Source organism: Lithobates pipiens, unplaced genomic scaffold, assembly GCF_037356315.1.
Source record: "Lithobates pipiens isolate NorthernLeopardFrog02 unplaced genomic scaffold, aLitPip1_a1.2 Scaffold_27, whole genome shotgun sequence".
Lineage (NCBI taxonomy): Eukaryota > Metazoa > Chordata > Amphibia > Anura > Ranidae > Lithobates > Lithobates pipiens.
In genome coordinates this window covers 148,854,071-148,868,352 of record NW_027507788.1, presented here as the reverse complement: position 1 = coordinate 148,868,352, position 14,282 = coordinate 148,854,071, and the positions used below count along the sequence as shown (strand labels likewise).

The window sequence follows — 14,282 nt, the reverse complement described above, 5'->3', positions numbered from 1 at the left end:
AACAGAGTTTGATTGCATACAATGTGTTCACCTGCAGATTCTGGCTGCATCTGGAAAAAGGGCTGTTTGAACTGTTTATTTGCTGTTGTTACTCTATTAATATAATAATGTCAACTCTACAGCAAGGTTTAATGCCTCCTCCCTCCCTGGGCTGGTGGTCTGCAGGTCTTGGGCTGGTAGCAGTGTAGGAAATGTATGCACATGTAGCCTTTTAGGTATGGATTATACAAGCGCTCCTCTATCTCAGGTGCACAGAGCATACCATTGTTTGCTTAGGCAAATCGTAATGCGGAACTTTCATTGGGGTCTGCCTCCTAAGAATATTGGGTAGCCTTGGCTGCAGTAGTTTTACTTGTTGGACAGCATATAAGGCACAAAGAGGGCATGAAATTAGAATTAATCTGCCTAGAAAAGGTTTTCTTAATAGGCAAAAAAGTTTTAAAATATTACCCAATACTTTTCCCAAACTTTAGTGCGTGGCAGAGACATGAGGCGGGCTCTATTAAATATTGCAAAGCAGGTTATATTCAGGATGTTCAACCCTGCCATACAGATAGGAAAAGATCAGGAAGAAAGTTTTACCTTCTCAACTACTTCTATGTATAGATGCTAGGGGTGTGGAATAGCTAGGGGGTTGGAAAGTTATGACCTGTAGGTCTGCAGTTTTTAAATGAGCCAGTTACAGCACTCCAGTGCTTGTGCCTGCTGATAGCTCACTCAGATACAGAGGCCTGCTTTAGTTGATGATCCTTTTTCCCTCTACCAGTGATTTTGTGTTTTTCAGGGAGCCCTAGGGCTGCTGGGGAGTTATAGTATTAGTACGTTGTGATATTTTATGGTTCTTAGTGGCTAACCTACCATGTAACCTATGGTCACACTACTGGGTTGCTTAAAGCTACAGCTTAAGAATGCCCTGTGTATTATATACTCTGGGTGAGGGATTCTTTTCTAGAGCCTATGTATTTATGGTAGCTAATATTTACTTCTAAAATAGGTTAAAAAAAAGAAAGAAGAGCAGAAACATTTTTCAATAAAGTCTTTAATGTGCAAGAATATAAATGATCTTAGTTGTTTAATGGATTAGTATACCATCCTCTGCACAATTAACTTGGTTAGCAAGGTCTTAACTCATTTCAATTTACAAAACTACAAGAACATATTTACTGATTTACAATCATTAAATTAGCTATAATGTTCATTTACTATTCCAAATAAGACGACTAGATAATTACCAGAGCCATATTTTTCAATATATTAGTCATTCCCCCAAAAACCAATATTAATTACAGCCTTCATTTTCTTTAATTTATAAAACAATTACTTTTTATATATATAAAAAAATTTCCCCTTCATTGTGAAACAAAACATTTTTTCATACACTTGCATATGAGCAACAAAAACGGTTTGGCAGCACAGGAATATTTTGTAATGCCTTAAATTAAATGTATAAAATCAAGTTTTTTTTTTTTTTGTTTTTTTTTTTCTTGTTAAACTTTTTAGCAAATATACATCTGCTTTCCCCATCCTGCACAAAACAAGCACATGAAGTTACACAGGACCAAACCCTTTACACTCATTGTTGCAGCATAGTTCAATCCAACACACAAAACTGCAGCGATCACTCAGGAATCACACTCAGAAGATAGGGAAAAAAAAAATTACAAATTCAAGGAACATCTAGATTGGTTTGTGAAAGGGTGAACTGATTTTCAAATACGTATTTTTTTTAATCAGTGGGTACCTTCTGGATATTCTGAGTGATTTTTTTATTTCTATTTTTTATTGTGCATTAAAATGGGCTTGCTGCAAAACTAAAAAGTAGAGAAGGTTCCCCTGTAAAGAAGAGACATTACTTGTCTGCTTTGCAACCCAAGCTGCTGATCTTCATTCGCAATTACTATGGGGCAAACCATCTGAAACACTGACGGGGAAATGTCATATATGATAAAACGACCACTTTCTGGAATCCTGTGGTTTCTTCCACCAGCCATGTCATTCATTGTAGAACACAGTAATGATGTTGGGGGCTGCTGGAAGGAACCACATGGTTAAGTGTGAAGCAAGAGGAAACTTCTACTCCCAAAAGCATGTCAGATGAGGAGAATTCTCCAGGAACTGTAGCTTTTGAATAGAGTGAAGATGGAAAGCAGGACGGCTAAGTAGAATATTACTTCTTTACCAGGGACCTTCTGCTCTGCTTTCTAATTCTATAACAGGTTTTCTTTAATAGTATAAGTGATTTTAATGTACGGCCTTAGGATGTTAAAGTAAGGTTAGAAAAATGGGAGCTGGTTCTGGGGCTGTTGGCACCACTGAGAGATCCACTCATAAGCCAAAATGAATGTAAATTTATTTTTGCAAGGAGGTTGGGGATGTCCAGTAGCAATTTACAACTCAAGTCCCTTTGTTTCTTGCAGCCATTACAAGTAGGGTCCAATTCTCACTGACTTATTTTTCTCATGGACTGTATGTGACAAAATCCTGCAGAAAGAATGAAACTCCATGGTCGCAAGACCCAGAAATGAAATTGGGAGCATTGTGTAATATTTCAGTTAAGGTAGGCTGACTTATTAGGCAAAAAGCAATGTGCAGTAGCAGCTGATCATAAGTTCTTTCATCGATGAGTTGTCTAAAGTGATTTGATCCCACCTGAACTGATCTGAAAACAACTGTTATATTCTAATGCTGGCCACACACTAAGGACAGTGTCCCACCTCTGATTTTGTAGCAACTATAGATTTATTCTCCTTAGTGTTTTTGGTTGTCTGTGTTCTAGAAAGTCTAAGCAAGTGACAGCATTACCAAACTCGGTAGCTACTCATAGTATCCAATGCAGCTCCTGATGACAATGGCACACCAGCAGGTTGTAGCTACATATAAACATGTTGTGGTCAGGTTTTCTGCTACAGCCTTCCAGGCAGGATACCCTTTGTCCATGTGGCTACTTGTAGTTGTTATGGATTGCTAGAGTAGGCCTTCACACTACATAGCTGGTGTTGACTTGACAGATGGTGACCCATCTAATGCTATCTTACATGGACATTGCTGCAAGCATTCTCTGCTCATGGAAAATACAATTCAAAGATTAAATTAACTATAAAGGCCCATGGATACTGTTCAAGACATTTTCAATGGCTGAAAAGCAGATTAAGAGATAAATCCACATTGATTTGAGAATGAAATGGATTGTTTTGTAAAAAATAGTACGCTGTGCTTTATAAACCTGAAGGAAGTGAAAGTTTGGAGATTGGTCGTTATAGAACCAATCACATGTTTTGTTTTTGTTCCCTAACTCACACTAGAAAATGTCAGTTAAAGTTGGCAAGGTGACCTTTAAATGCCTTCATATATATATATATATATAATATATAATATATATATTTTTTTGTGGTAATGTACCTTTTAACCTCCTGCCTGTAGCATTGCTGTGCCTCAAACTAAGATTTGCTTTGGTCATGAACGTTTTTTTTTTTTTGCTTTCTACTTGACATTCATTATTATGAAGCAAGAAGTGAATATTACATAAATACGATGCGACAGCTTTCAGACAAAAGTTTATAAAACATTTTACACTAACTTGTATAGAAGATCTTTGGGAAGTAATATAATTTATTCTGGTCTTTGCTGAGAGGGTGTAGTTGTTCCACTAAGCTCAGGTGGCATGGCTGCCAGAAAACCACCAATGCTATATAGATGCTCATATATCTATGATCAGAACTTTTTCAAGCAACACCTCTGCTTCATAGCTGTTATTGTGCAAGTCTGGATCTCCTTCGGCTCTCACTGGTCAATACAAACAAATTAACTAAAAGCAGAATACCGCAGAGGGGCCACTCTTTAAATGTAAGCAGGTCCCCAAAGCAGCTTGAGCATTTTTTTTCTTTAATAACTGAATTTGATTCACCACCATCAGATTAAGATGTGGGTTAGAGGATCACCTCCAGAAAAAGTTTGCTGCAAGCATTCTCTGCTCAAGTGCAGGGTTCTGTCACAAAGCACGTGTATCATATGTAAACCTTAGAATTATATTACCTTAACCACTACTCCGACATTGAACAGCACTTTTAAAATGGTCTACCACAATTCCAGCAGACCTATTAAATCAACCTCAAATCTCTCATGTTTGGAATGTCCTGTGTAACATGGGATATGTAACGGATTTGGTGGTCTCCTTGTGACCAGCAGCTAAAAAACAAAATAAATCAGCTAATAGAAAAAAAATGTGCTTGACAAGGACACAGGCTATGCATTGGAAGTGAAAGAAGGATACAATTCCACCTGTTAAGGCTAAAGGATTTGTTATAATCTATGGCTGGGCAGCTTGATCTGCATTGAATACTGCGTTAGAGCTTACCCAATTAGCAAAATGTCATACATTACAAGCTAAGAGTTAGGCACATTACATTATGGATCTTAAGAAAGCCATTCAAATGTGCATTTTTTTTTTAACCTCCCAACAAATTGTTTTGGTTTTTATTGCCTTTACCATAACCAGACATTCTAGAATTTATCTTTAAGTGCAATATTGCTGTGTTAGCTTTTGTTTGTTAATCCAAATATTTATCTACCCTTATAACTCCAGTGCAATATCTTAGGTTTCCACTCAATGAAAAACATGTATGTAACCAGTAGAAACACAGCTTTCCTTAATACTCCGATTTAAAAAGTGCCACGTAAAGTGATTTGGGGAGGAGAAAGTAATTAGTTCACACCAGGTCCATTCCTTGGTCTCCTCTCCTCTTGGTTTGCAGCACATGGCATCTAATGCACTAATGGAAGCGGCTTGCTTACATGATTGCCTGAAATAAAGAGTTCTTCCACGCAGGTGCCCTCAGATGGAGTTGTCATACATTGTAGACCCTTCAAAGAGGCAGGCACAAAAAGTGAATCCCTTGTGTAACTCAGCCGGAGAACTGTCTCTTGGTCTAAAAGAGCAGCTAATACCCAGAGGGAGAAATCTCCCCCTCAGCAGCTAATCCTGTGGTGCTGCTCAGTACTAAGAACCTGGTGTCAGTTTTCCAGCCTCGCATGCATATACTGTAGTTAAGGATACAAGTTCGGATCAATCACATGGTTTTTTATTTTTCATAGATGTTAAGGTCCTTCATACTGTTTCCTCTGTTGACAGCAACAATGGGTTAATGTATTCAAATCCTTCAAATTCTGATTGGTCTATTCGTTTTATTACATCTCTGTAAAAAGAAAAGGGACAGGTGGAAATTAGATGTGCATCATACAGCTAAAAGTACATCCTAATCACTACATTGTTTATATCAACCTTTTTGCAACGTGCAACAAAAAAAATTGTCTTAAATTGGCAGCAAGCTGGTAGGTGGATCTCATCTGCATTTTTTTGTTACACAAAGCCACAGGTTTTTATTTGTGCAGCATCACAACTTTGGGCACCATGCGAGATAGCTGCTGAAATTCTAATAAAGGATGATGTCATAAATTGTTAAGGAAGACATTGAGCACCTGAGAATGTACTTGTTTTGTTTGCTCTTCGCCCTCTGCACTGGGGTCACATTAGCTGACAAACTGAGGGAAAGGAGAAACAGTGGAATACTACTCGGTACCGGTGTACAGTATAACATAAATCATCTCAAATGTTAGGCGTTCTATTTGTGACAATACTGCTGCAGTATGTAAAACCATTAATTCTTTTACATTTTAGACTAGGGTGCCTAGAGATTAAAATTATGCACAAAGGGTGCCTTGAGGAAAAAAAAAAAAAAAAAAGTTGAAACACTGGTTTATACTGTAATAAAGGGCAATTTGTGTTAATTGCCCTTTATTACAGTATAAACCAGTGTTTCAACTTTTTTTTTTTTTTTCATATGGAAAATTGAGGACAGTTGACCGATTGGGCTGGTTCTAGTTACAGCTATCTAACATTTCAATTCAAAGTAGAGCTTTGGTATAGAAAAAAAATGCTGTCAGGAGGCCTTTTCTTGCAAAAGAGAAATTAAAGTGTATGTTGCTTCTGAGATGCATGCTTTTTACCCAACTGCCATGTTTCTTCTGAATGTACACTGAACTGCGCATGTGCAATTTAGTATGCCATGGTACTAGGGGTGAATTAACTCACTGGGATGCCTAATCAAGATGGCCGGAGACCAAGAATCTGGAAGAAAACTATGAGGTATCAGTGACTTTTGTTTTTTAGCATTTATGTGCATATTTTTCATTAGCATGGTGAAGATTGTTAAAAATTCAATTATCTTTGGTCAAGTATGTATGAATTACAGCAGGGTTAGGCAAACGGGGGCCCTCCAGCTGTTGTGGAACTACATTTCCCATGAGGCATTGAAAGGCTGGCAGTTACACTTACTCCCAGAGGCACGATGGGACTTGTAGGTCTGTAACAGCTGGAAGGCCCCAGTTGCCTACCCCTGAATTACAGCATATTATTATGCAGGCTTCTATCCAACTAGTAGGTGGATTCATGTTTGCTTCATGTGAAGCTGTGCTGTAAAAAAGTCCATTGTTTTAAAAACCTTAAAAGTAGTTCTACACTGTTTAAAAAAAAAAAAAAAAAGTCAGCAGCTACAGATACTGTAGCTACTAAATATTAGTAAAATGACACTTACCTGGCCAGAAGTCCAAACTGGTTCTTCACTGGTCTTTGGGTCCCCAGCATGTTTAGTGTGGGCAGCCGGCTGCCCTTTGTGAATGGTCCCGCAGCCTTCTGGGACATGTGATGTGTCCCAGCGGTTGCACATTGCCACAAATGTGAGAAAGAAAACAATAATTCTAGCACAAGAACTCCTGTTTAACTCTAAATTGATGAGCTGTAAAAGCTCACCATTTGGGTATCACATATTTTTGCAATCTCACAGGTTTGCGTAATTTTAAGACTTGCCACATTTGGTATGTATTTACTTAATGGGTAGTATATTGTGTTTTTGGCACTAAAATGAATTTTATTTATTAAATGAAAATTTTCAGGAAAAAACAGTTGCACAAATATCAGGTGCCATAAAAATTTGCAACCATCATCTTATCTTTTTAGTCTACAGGGCCTCCACTTTCAGAAAATATATAATATTCTGGGGGTTTAATTACATTTTATTGCCAAAAATTAAGATTTTTACGGGTGCAAAAAATGAAAAAATTAGCTGAGAAGCTGCAGTCTTCCAAAAAAAAAAAAAAAAAAGTCAGCAGCAACTACTGTAGCTGCTGACTTTTAATATAAGGACACATCTGTCCAGGGATCCAGCAATATTGGCAACCAAGCCAATTCTTCAATCAGCTTTTGGGTGCAGGGGGCCAAGCATCTTGGGTAAGGGAAACTGACAGAGAAGCCATGCACGAGTCGCACTGTGCTTTCTGAAAGGTCCTGTGTGTGTCTGCCAGAAGGCTTGGGGAAAGAGGAGAGGGGCTGGCAATCGTAGCGATCTGAGCAGGAAGTAGGAGCATCCCCCCTAAAGGCACTCTTTATTTTGGTTTTGTAAAGTGTGGGGAGGGTTTAAAAGAGCTCTCAGGTGTTTATTGCTTTGTGTGTTCCAGTCCGGGAACTTCACCCTCTGTCACGTTTACCAGTATCCTTGGTCAAGTATCAATTTTCCTTTCGGCTAGGTTCACACATGTCCAATTGCGGTTTGCAGTCAGTTTTTAAGAGTCCGGTGCAGCTTTGTTCACCGGTTAAGGTGCAAATTTTTACTTGAATTAAAATCACACAGGACTCTTTTCAAAAATGGACCGAAGCCATCCTGGACATCAGTGCTCGACAAAACCGGTCGCCATTGGCGACTAGAATCAGCGACCTTGCGCCTGGGGCAGCATAGCTGGGGGTATCCCGTCTCCGTGGACCCCCCCCCCCCCCCCCCGCGCGCGATCGCGTCGGGCCGCGCCGCAGGCGGCCGGTAATTGAGCCCCCGGCTTTGAGGCCTTCTGTGATCCTATGGTTCCTTCTGGAATCTGGCGCCCTCTTGTGGTGGCCGTTGGAATTACAACCAACAATGCTAATGGGCCAGTCTTTCTCCATCCCTTTACTTAGAACCCCTAAACAAAAAAAAATATATATATATATATATATATATATATATATATATATATATATTTATATATTATATTATATATTATATATTATATTATATTATATTATATATATATTTTTTTTTATTATTTATTCTAACACCCTAGAGAGTAAAATGGTGGTCGTTGCAATACTGTCTGTCACACCATATTTGCACAGCGGACTTACAAGCGCACTTTTTTTGGGGAAAAAAATTTTATTTAATAAAAAAAAAAAAAAGACAACAGTAAAGTTAGCCCAATTTTTTTTTTTTATATTGTGAAAGATAATGTTACGCCGAGTAAATCGATACCCAACATGTCACGCTTCAAAATTGCGCCCGCTCATGGAATGGCGACAAACTTTTACCCTTTAAAATCTCCATAGGCGACGTTTAAAAAATTCTTCAGGTTGCACGTTTTGAGTTACAGAGGAGGTCTGGGGCTAGAATTATTGCTCTTACTCTACCGATCGCAGCGATACCTCACATGTGTGGTTTGAACACCGCTTTCATATATGCGTTCGCTTCTGCACGCAAGCTTGGCAAGACAGGGCGCATTTAAAACAATTTTTTTTTCTTATTTTAACTTTTATTTTTATTTTTTTCACTGTTCTTTTAAAAAAAAAAAAAATGTTTGTCACTTTTATTCCTATTACAAGGAATGTAAAAATCCCTTGTAATAGAAAAAAGCATGACAGGTCCTCTTTTATATATGAGATCTGGGGTCAGAGAGACCTCACATCTCATATTTACACTAAAATGCAATTTAAAAATGTCCCTCTAAGAGCTATGGGCAATGACTTGGAGACAGGTGGGGGGCTGGGGGCTATCTTCCCCTCACTCGTCTCCATGTCAGGCCAGGGACAGGTCCAGATCGCCGTCACGGACCTGGCTCCTAACTTTTTTAGCTGGCTCCTAGATTCCAAGCAAATTTGTCAACCCCTGCTGGACATGTGTGTGTTATGAGAATCAGATGCGGTCCAAAGCGTATCCATAGAGAGTGCTGCTATTACACACAGCGCAACAGTCCTATATAAAATACTGAAAGGCAGGTAGCTTTTTTTTTTTGGCTAGGGCTGGGCTTATTGACCACCCCAAAAAAAAAAGAATTTGCTGCATCTGGATTTTATTTTTTGAGTTTCAGCTGAGACTTCAAGAAATCTGCTTGCTGCCCGTCCACCGTCAAATGACAGTGGGGCGGTGCAGCTCTAGTTCCGGGGACACACAGCGCAGCGCCAGCACTGTGCACCTAGGACACAGTGCGACCCCAATCTGTGTAAAGAGCTGCATCACCATGTGTCCAATCACATTTAAACATGGATATGCCAGTAATCAGCACTCCTGGCCTCACACTGACTGAGTGTGAGGAGAGGAGAGCCGATCAGCGGCATCTCCTCACAGGGGACAGCTAGGGAAGTAATCAGGGCACTGATCATCAGTTGCCAATTTTCCACAGGTAATGAGAGATAAGGTATGGAAAGAGATTGCGGAGGGCCCTTTTAGGGACACCCCCCCCGTTCAGTAATTTTCGTTTGTCCCCATTAGGGATGGTTTCTAAGAAGGAACATAATTCCTTTCACCTTATCCATCACCTGTCTTTCCCACAAGGACAATTGTTGAATGATGACATAATATGTCGTTATGTTCAGTCTCATACGCGTCCTTTGAGGATGCGATTGAGAAGATTAGATTGTGTGGTAAAGGGGCATTAATGGCTAAGGCCGATATAAAATCAGCATTTCGCCTTTTGCCAATTTCCCCTGAGGCTTTTAACTCCCTGGGTTTTCATTTTGATGATTGCTTCTTTTTTGACAAGCGTCTTCCCATGGGGTGCTTGTTGTCATGTGCTTATTTTTAGGATTTTTCGACATTCCTGCATTGGGGGCTTTGTTTTCAATCAGAGGTGGACAGTGTAGTCCACTATCTAGATGATTTTCTTTTTGTAGGTCCAGCGGATGACACGCGGTGTGCGAGTTTGTTGCGCAATTTTCATTCATAGATGCAATTTTTCGGGGGAAGCCCTTGGAAGAAAAGACGTGTGCTCCGACCTCTTCATTAGAATTCCTGGGAATTCACATTAACACGGTTAGAATGGAGTTCAGCTTGCTGGAAGCAAAGGTAAAAAAGCTGAGATTTTTGTTGGCACGCTTTTTGCTGAAGAAGAAGGTGCTTTTAAAAGAAATGCAGTCATTATTAGGACTCTTAGCCTTTGCGAGCTGGATCATGCCGGTTAGTCGCATTTTTTCACGTCGATTGTCATTGGCCATCTCAGGTTTCAAGTCCCAATATGCGCACATCAGGCTGTCCTGTTCCTTGAAAGAAGATCTATGTGTTTGGGCTCGTTTTCTGCAGTCATACAATGGGCGGTCATTGTTCCAGCAAGAGGTGGTGTTTGCCCTGGACTTTCGGTTGTTTACGGATGCAGCAGGGTCAAAGGGTTTTGGGGCGATCTGGAAAACACATTGGTGTTGTGCTGCCTGGCCTGATCATTGGATACACCAGAAGGCGACCAGAAATATAGTACTCCTGGAATAATTCCCTATTTTGGTTTCTCTGGAGCTATGGGGAGAATCGTTTGTTAACCAAAGAATTTTTGTGGAGACTGGCAACAAAGGGGTGCTTTTTGCAGTAAACTGCCTTTTGTCTAAATCATTGTGGGTTGTCAGAGTATTGCATCAGATAGTCTTTTTATTCCTAAAATACAATATTTGGCTAAAGGAAAAATTTCTGCCCGGTAAATTGAACAATATTACTGACACTCTGTCACGATTCCAGATGGATCGTTTTTGGAGATTGTTGCCAGAGGCGGACAAGGAGGGAGCCAGGTGTCCGGATCACGTATGGTTTCTTGTATGAAGTTGGCAGCAGAAGCAAATCGGGTTCAGTGGCCCCCAGAACTTGGGCAGGATATGCAGCATCTTGGAGAAAGTGGTTATCGTTCGCTGGGGGATCTGGTAATGATGGTGATAGGCCCACAGAAGGCGGGCTTCTGGCTTTTGCAGCATCTCTCATGTTAGAAGGTTTTTCTTATAGTCATATAGTGAAGTCTCTGGCAGGCATTTCTTTTTTCTGTCGACTGAAAGGTTTGCCTTCCTGCATGTCTTATTTTTCGATAAAACAGGCGGTTAAAGGGTACAGAAGAAGGAACTCCGTGTCTGACCGCAGGAGACCAATTTCCTTCAAGATACTGGCCGGTCTGTGTGAGACAACTCCAGTCGTATGTTACTTGGCTTGTGAGGCCTTGTTACTTAAAACGGCCTTTGTATTAGGTTTTTATGGTGCATTCCGTATCTCGGAGTTAGTGCCATGCTGGAAGTTTGGAGGTACAGGCATCCGCCATAATCAAGTAGTGTGGCAACAATCTGCGGTCCACATATGGCTGCAGCGGTCAAAGACAGACCAGTGTGACAGACCAGACAGACACATGTATAGGGCAGCACAGTGGTGTAGTGGTTAGCACTCTCACCTAGCAGTAAGAAGGGTCGCTGGTTCAAATCCCAACCACGACACTACCTGCCTGGAGTTTGCATGTTCTCCCTGTGCCTGCGTGGGTTTCCTCCGGGTACTCCGGCTTCCTCCCACAATCCAAAGACATGCAGGTAGGTTAATTAGCTTCTGTCCAAAATTGGCCCTAGTATATGAATGGGGACCTAGGATTGTGGGCTCCTTGAGGGTAGGGACCAATGTGAGTGTGCAGTGTACAGGATGGGGACAGTTGTAGACACTCGCTCAGGTTGAACTGGATGGACTGGTGTCTTTATTCAACCTTACAAACTAACTATGAGTGTGGTAAGGGAACTTGGGTTACCTTGCAGGTGCAGGAGGATGGAAGGGTGTGCCCGGTATCAGTGGTACGACAGTTCCTGGAGATTAGGCCGCAGGGAGGGGAACATTTCCTCATACATGCTAACTTAATGCCTCTATTAAAATATCAATTTAATTACATTTTTAAAAAATGCCTTGGTTTATTGGGCTTGCATGGTTTCCAGTTTTCACCCACTTATTCCGGATAGGGGCAGCTTCGAAAGCAGCCAGAAGGGGTCTGGAGGATTCGGCCATTAAGAATATGGGGAGGTCAGATTGTTTTAAATTGTACATGAGGCCTAATTTGTTTAATTTTTAGACTTGCAGCAGACAGTATGGATTCTGGGACATTCCTTTATTCACTTGGCACGTAACAGTGCCTCAACAGCCTTGAACTTGTCTTTACAGCCGGAATCCTTTCAGTTGCTTTGGAAGGGCGTAAGAGGCCTTCAATGGTTTCAATTGTATTTTCATTTAGCTAACTTGTTTCAGGTATGGCTACACCTTCCATTCTGGTGATACACCTGGGAGGTAATGATTTGGGGAACATTTGGACTTTAGATTCACCGTTTCTATATTACCTCCCCTAATGCGATTATAGTATTTTCGGAGATAATTCCACGCTTTTCCTGGCTATCCTCACCTCCGAGGAGAGTAATGGAAAGGATGAGGAAGAGGGTGAATAGGGCTATGGAGAAATACATGCCCAGCATTGGCGGCTTGTCTTACAGGCATGTGGATTTTGGAGGGTGGAATTCCTGGTTTTTACAGGGAGGATGGGATTTAACTTAGGTTTGCAGTCTGGTATTGAAATGGCCGCGGTGGTGGGGGTGGGCCGGTCTTGAGGCAAGCCGGCTGGTGGGGACTGTTTTAATTAAAGCTAATGGTTAACGGCTGCCCGAGTTCTATAAAACTGGGCGGTATTTTAACCACTTAAGGACCGCCACATGGCAATGTATGTCGGTAGAATGGCACCGACAGGCACAAGCATGTACATGTACGTGCTTGCCTTCCAGCGGGTGGGGGGTCCGATCAGACCCCCTCCCGCTGGATGCGGCGGTCCGTTTCACTTCAGGAGCGATCCAGGATGAGGGGATGGCCGTTGGTTTCTGGCCACCCCCTCTCGATCGCTCCTGGCGAATGAGAAGCTTCCCCCGCTGTGTATTGTAAACACAGGCAGGGAGGAAGTGATGTCATTCTCCTCGGGCGGTCTTTTTGACCGGACTGCGAGGAGAACAGAGAAAGTAAGTGCACCAAACACTACACTGACATGTAGGTACACATATCCCCAGCGAAGTATATCAATATCTGATCTGATCAAATCTATACTAGCGTCCCCAGCAGTTTAGGTTTCCAAAAAACGCATTGTTAGCGGGATCAGCCCAGATACCTGCTAGCACCTGCGTTTTGCCCCTCCGCCCAGCCCACCCAAGTGCAGTATCGATCGATCGATCACTGTCGCTTACAAAACACTAAACACATAACTGCAGCGTTCGCAGAGTCAGGCCTGATCCCTGTGATTGCTAACAGTTTTTTTTGGTAGCATTTTATATTTAAATCCTGAAGGCAGTGCTTGGTTTTCGGGGTCCCGTATGTGGCTAGGCTCCCAAAAAGTCCCCCACATGTGGTATCCCTGTACTCGGGAGAAGCAGCAGAATTTATTTTGGGGTGTAATTTCACTTATGCCCATAGCATGTATGAGCAATATATCATTTAGTGACAAGAGTATTTCCATTCTCCATTTATCCAGCTCTACTTTCTGCTATAAATATCCAATAAAAAGGTGTAAAAAAAATTTTTTTTCTTTAAATTTAGACTAATATGTATTCTGCTACATATTTTTGGTAAAAAAAATCCAAGTAGAATACATTGCTTGGTTTGCGCAAAAGTTATGTCTACAAAGTAATGGATATATTTATGGAATTATTATTATTATTATTTTTTTTACCAGTAATGGCAGCAATCAGCGACTTATAGCAGGACTGCGATATTGCAGCAGACAAATTGGGACATACCTGACATTTTTTGGGGACCAGTGACATTATTACAGTGATCAGTGCTAAAATATGCACCATCATTGTACTAAAATTACTCCATATTCAACATTCCTGGATAAGCTCTCAAAAGTTTGGGTGCTGGAACAACCAGCTGGAAACTGGTTCAGAAAGTCACAAAGTAGATATTTGCCAGCACATCATGGATCAAAGTAGCGTCCAAACGGATTGTTTATTGCATGATCACTTAACATGAACAGTGCACGGAGGACTCCTTCGTCAGGCATGTGATAAATGTGGGATAACAGTATAAAATATTTAAATAATCATCAACCAAAAAAAAAAATACATCAAAATGTATTTTTCTTTTTTTTTCTTCAGATTTTTTTTCTTTTTTTTTTTAGTTATTTATTTTACTTTTTCTCTTATTTTTACCATTATTATTTTTGTTTTCATGTTTATTTTT

At 40.7% G+C, this 14,282-nt stretch overlaps 1 protein-coding gene across 4 annotated transcripts in view; it reads right to left on the bottom strand.

The window, feature by feature from the left end:
• Positions 1–1,021: 1,021 nt before the first annotated feature.
• The window catches only part of PRKCZ (protein kinase C zeta), a 614,201-nt gene continuing 600,940 nt past the window's right edge, over positions 1,022–14,282 (bottom strand). For all 4 annotated transcript variants that reach the window (XM_077457658.1, XM_077457659.1, XM_077457662.1 and 1 more), the window contains one exon: positions 1,022–5,192. In XM_077457658.1, coding sequence (XP_077313784.1) covers positions 5,105–5,192 — 88 coding nt within the window. In that variant the 3' untranslated portion in view covers positions 1,022–5,104. The remainder of the gene's footprint in view (positions 5,193–14,282) is intronic.